Source organism: Mus musculus, chromosome 2 (assembly GCF_000001635.26).
Source record: "Mus musculus strain C57BL/6J chromosome 2, GRCm38.p6 C57BL/6J".
Classification (NCBI taxonomy): Eukaryota; Metazoa; Chordata; class Mammalia; order Rodentia; family Muridae; genus Mus; species Mus musculus.
Window position 1 is genome coordinate 86,235,814 of NC_000068.7, and position 6,000 is coordinate 86,241,813.

Sequence of the window (6,000 nt, forward strand, 5' to 3'; positions counted from 1 at the left end):
GAGCATTAATATTGACTTATATTTATCACATTTTATTAAAGAATTACAAATTAAAGATTAAGTACAAAGTTTGCATTGATACCTAAAGACTCTTAGAACAGCATTTTTCACTTCTTTGTTTCTAAAGCTGTAGATCAAGGGATTAAGCATTGGAATCACTAAAGTATAAAACACAGAGGCTATTTTGTCAGTTTCAAAGGAGTGTGTGGATTTAGGCTGTAAGTACATGAAGAGTAGAGTTCCATAAAATACTACTACCACTGTCAGATGAGACCCACAAGTTGAAAAGGCCTTTTTCCTTCCATCTGCAGAATGCATTCTATATATGGCCAGTAGAATAAGAAGGTAAGATACTAAGACTACAAAGAGGGAGGAGATCAAATTAAGTGCTGAAAATAATATGATCAACAGTTCTATATCCCTTGCATTTGAACACAGTAAAAGTAACATAGGGACATTGTCACAGTAGAAATGGCTAATGACATTAGAGTCACAGAAAGTCAATGTAAAAATCTTACTAGTTATCATCACAGCTTGGAAGACACTGTAGAGATAGGGAATGCCCACCAGAACATGACAGCGTCTCTGCGACATGATTGCACTGTAGAGCAGAGGATTGCAGATGGCCACATAGCGATCATAGGCCATTGCAGACAATATAAACAGTTCACTGATGATGAATGCAATGTAGAATGCCATCTGCACGGCACAAGCATAGTAAGAGATGACATTTTGTTCCACCACAAAATTTACCATCATCTTGGGGTAAATGACAGTGCAATTTCCAAGATCAATGAAAGCCAGGTGTCTGATAAAATAATACATAGGTGTGTGAAGGCGAGAGTCCAACTTGGTCAAAATGATCATGCTCATGTTGCCTATCATGGCAACTCCGTAGATGACTATGAAGACGCCCAAAAGCAGAAGCTGCAGCTCAGGCCTGTGTGTAATTCTTGTCAGAATGAATTCATCTGGCACTGTTGAGTTCCTGTGGCTCATTTCAACCTTCTGAAAAGACATGAAATTCCCAACAACTTAAGCATAGAATCAATCAAGCAAATTCAAAGACAAGATAAAATGTCACATTTACATGGCTCATAGGAAAATGATTTATTTAATCAACTAACAGGACACCATAGAGCTCCCAGACATTAAACCACCAACCAAAGAATGCACATGGGTGGGTCCATGGCTCCCATTACATATGTAGCAGAGAACTGCCATATCTGGCATTTATGCGAGGGGTCATTCTTAGTCCTGTGGAGCCTTTTTGTCCCAGGGAAGGGGGATGGTAGAGGGGTGAAGAGGGAGTGAGTAATGGGGTTATACCATCTTAGAGACAAAGGGGAGGAGGGATGGGATGGGGATTTGTGGAGGGGAGACCCGGAAGGAGGACAACATTTGAAATATAAATAAATAAAGTCACTAATAAAAAAAAGGAAAAATGATTTTTAAAGTCTGATTCTAAATGTTAAAACAGATGGGAAGCGCTATCTTCGAAATACACTCTACGTTACTTAAATTCTTAATAGAGCAACAGAGAAGATAAAATTTGGATTCTAATGGCTGCGAGAGAAATGATTTTAATATTTTCTCAGCTATTGGCAACACAATTAATTGATTCTTGTACCGAAATATTGAATATATTTTATTTGCACTAGTGGACTATATTATTTCTTAATAAAATGTGATCTATGTATGTTAATTCTCATTGAGCTTGGATATTTATAAATACAAAGGTGGAGACAACATGAAACTAGTGGCATTTAAATTTAGCTTAGTGTTTGGACTTTTATGGTCCCGTGTAAGGCTTGTTATGATTGACTTAAAAAGCTCAAACTATGTCAAACTTTCAAAGAAAGGTATATGCTTGTTTAGTACTAAATGATAAGCTCTGAAAACTTACATAAAATAACATATGGAATAAACTCTATACATTTAAGAATTATATATGTGTTATATATGTATGTGTGTATATATATATCACATATATACATGCAATAACAATTACTAAAAAGAGACAATGATTTTGATGGAGGATGGAGAGTAGGGAGGGCTTTAGGAGGCAAGCTAATGGATAAATGTTGCAATTATATTGTAGTCTACAAAATAAAGAGTCAATTAAACTCATTTTTTGCTTTCCATTCTGAATTCTTTCCACTATATTTTAATTAAAACCATGAACTATTTCTCCAAGTATTTGTAGGGTCCAACTACATTGTCAATGAATTGATGATACTATTTTTGAAAATTACTGGGAACATTTAAAAGCAACAAATTACTAAGAAATATCATGAAACAACGTTGTATACCTATGCAGAAATGACTTTAAAATACTTACTCTGTAGTATGTGAATGAGAATCTGAAATTTCATTAACAAAATAGCTAGTTTGGTTAAGGGTTTATCTATCTTGTTGATTTTCTCAAAGAACCAGCTCTTGGTTTTGATGATTTTTTTCTTTTTAAATTGTTGTCTTTGTTTCTAATTGGTTGATTTCAGATCCAAGTTTGATTATTTCATGCCATCTAGTCCTCTTGGGTGTATTTACTCTTTTATGTTCTAGGACTTTCAGGTGTGATGTGAAGTTGTTAGTATAACATTCTCTCTAATTTTTATGAAGACACTTAGTGCTATGAATTTTGCTCTTAATACTTCTCTCCTTGTATCTCATAAGTTTGGGTATGTTGTGCTTTCATTTTCATTGAATTCCAGAGAGTGTATAATTTTGTTCTTTATTTCTTTCTGAATAAGTCATTATTGTGTAGATAGTTGTTCATTTTCCATGAGAATTTTGAATTTCTGTTGTTTTTGTTGTATTGAAATCCAGCCTTAGACCATAGTGATCTGATAGAATTCAAGAGATTATCTCAACTTCCATGTATCTGTTGAGGCTTGTTTTGTGTCCAATTATATGATCAGTTTTCTAGAAGGTTCTGTGAGGTGCTGAGAAGCAGTTATATTCTTTTGTTTTGGGGTAGAATGTTCTGTAGAGTATAACTTGGAATGTAGTGTAATGCAATAGCCATAAAGTGTAATCTGTGGTTGTTGACAATTCCAGGAATCAGCTCTTCATCAGTGTTGGGTTTTACTTTCTGACAAGAACTTGAGGCTTGGAGAAGAGGGTGACTGTACAATGCTGGGATATCCCTGTCCCCTTCCTAGCTGAAGTTGGCTTTTGCTTTGCCATTTAGTCCTACTCTAATTTAAAGACCCATCTTCACTCACAAATAACAAAGAACCCTATTTCTAATTGAAACTTTAATTTACCAGAACACAGCTATATTTTTGTAGCATCATGAGATGTGTTGAACTGAGAAAAATATTTAAGAATCAGAGTAGTAACTTGATTTTACTTTAACGTTTTTAACTTGTTGCAATAATTACTCTAGATCATTTCTCAAATCTGTCTACATTTTCAGTGTCAGTGATTATATCCTACTGAAAATGTTTAGGTATGTTAGCTTTTTACTCTTCTTATTTTACAAAGAAAATCTCTGGGTTTAAAAAAAAATATGTTATTTTATTGAGAATCAATGATACACAAGCAAAATAGCCTCACAAAATATTAACCTTAGAACTTACAGATGACAAAAGTTATGAAGAGTTGGCACAGATCTTTTTAGACCATATGAATGATGATAACATTTAGGAATTAATTGGTGTTAAGAGTTTTTTCCACAGGTTCTTACCTCTAAAATTGCTAAATATTTTCATTTGCTTAATATATGCAGTGTTTAGTATTAGAAAAAAATCAGAAGTTAAGCAGTATTGTAGACACTAAATCAAAGGATAAAAGCTTGTGAATGTTTGTCCAGGTGACATTCATAAACAAATCAATTTTTACTTTATGTAACTGCAATGAAATACCTTAAAATATTCCATTTTAAAGTGGTTTCCTATATACTCACATTTAAATTATATATTAATTATACAAATTGTAAAACATATGCTAATTTTACTTTTACATTTATCTGAAAATCAAATGAAACTGCACATTTCATATTTTCACCTGGAAATCTGATATTAATAATTTTAGCTGGTATGGTCAATGATGGAATTTGTAGCCTTCTTTTAATTTTCTTTTCTACTTTCAATATCCAAATCCCACATTGATATGTAAAGAATGTTCACCAGCTATTAAGTTCATAGAATTTTATTTTTCCTCCAAAGAAACTATTCATGTAGGTAATAACAACTATGAAAGCAGGTACTTAACTTCTGCAATATACTTGAGAGTTAAAGCTCTTCTGTAAAAAGAATCATAGAATCAAAGGATTCAAGAAGCAGTAAAAGAATCATAGAATCTAAGTCAAGGAGGATTATAAGGCTCATGTTTTCATAGACTGGTGGCAATTTCTACTTACCATTCACAGTCTGATTTCCTTCTCCAAAATTATTCTCTCTTTTGCTCTAGAGAGAAAGAATTCATAGTTTTCTTATAATTTATGATGTTCCCAGAGGTGATAGCATGTAACTTGTTCAGTTTATTATCTGTAAATTATCTGAGATATTTTAAACAAAATTGTATTGATGTCATACAACTTTTCCCCACTGAGAAAACACAAACAACAAGAATAATCTGAGGAATTTCATGGATACCCAAAGGGTTTATGGTCCCTAATCACATAGCCAGGGATTGAGCCATTACTGGAAAACACTGTGGTGCCAGTTTATTCCTATAAAATAAAGAAGTATCCTACTGATCAACATCATCACTTTTTCAATGGGGTTGTTATCACACAGAAGATTTTGAATGCATTTTCCATAAATATTTAGTAAGCTGTCTGTGTTGTTGGCTTGGGGAAGATAAGAGTACCAATACAGTGTGATGGAAATGCATTATATATGTTTACTTTATCTTCAGCTTCTTTTTAGTTTTAAATATTTTCCTTTTATCAACAACTGAATGAAAAAATGCCAATTAAAAGAAAACTGTCTTTTATTTTTGTCTGCATAGCATGGCTTTGTGATTTTGAGGTGTTCTCAACTACCAAAGGATTCTTGCTGTTAGTGATAGCCCATGTTGGTGATTGTTAACTTTTAATTTTAGAACCTATATAGTGCTGATCATTGTGTTGTGTATAGGTGGGATTGTCCACTAACTAATACAGAAAATTAGATTCCAAGGAAAGAGTGCTCACTATATTGAGGACAATTTTATATGAACACATTCATAGCTGATTATTTCATATCATCAAGTATTTTACAACCAGGAAGCACCAAGTTGAAATTTGTATATCAACCTAATGTGTAAAAGTTGTCATAGCCATAAAGCATGCTCAGATGTAAGACAGGACCAGTTGCTACAAATTTAAAGCAATGTTTGATATCTACCCCAGATTTCTTAACACAGCCCTCAATGAATTACACTGTTCTTTACTCTCACACAGCATATTCACTTTCCATACTCTTTTGTTATTCATCAATATGAAGAAAATGTACTCAGCAAAACTGAATAATGTCAGTTTTGCAATAGGATATTTGTCTATGTGAATAAAGGTAGATAGGTTATTCATTTATTGATATCTTTTGTACCAAATAGAGAATTGGCATGTATAGGACTATAGCCAAATATATGGAGTACTCCTTCATGCTTACTACTTCTATAAGAAATATTCAGAATACATTTGATGCTGGCAATCACATTAAATATAACTTTATTAAATAATATTATATCATAATATTTAACATTTTAAAGGACATGTGTCATCATTGTCTGCAAAAAATCATAAGTACCGATGTGACTATAACAGTATAAGACACAGAAGCCAAATTTTCAGTGTTAAAGAAATGACTGGACTTGGATTGGAAATATATCAATACCAATCACCTGGCAGTGAAGTATAAAAATGGGAGCAGAGTTCAGTTTGATAAACTACCACATTGACTGACATGAAGAATCATAGAGTTAAATCATAATCTGTCTCAGTGAATTATATTGTCTGAGATAAAATATGAATGGGTGTTCACTTTGGAGACCATAAGAAATTACATTCAA

The 6,000-nt window shown here is 32.9% G+C and overlaps 1 protein-coding gene across 1 annotated transcript; it reads right to left on the reverse strand.

The window, feature by feature from the left end:
* Window positions 1-57: 57 nt before the first annotated feature.
* On the reverse strand, window positions 58-1,020 carry Olfr1048 (olfactory receptor 1048). The gene has a single exon (NM_147014.1). It carries the CDS (start codon window positions 1,018-1,020, stop codon window positions 58-60), a length of 963 nt encoding a protein of 320 aa, NP_667225.1.
* Window positions 1,021-6,000: the final 4,980 nt, after the last annotated feature.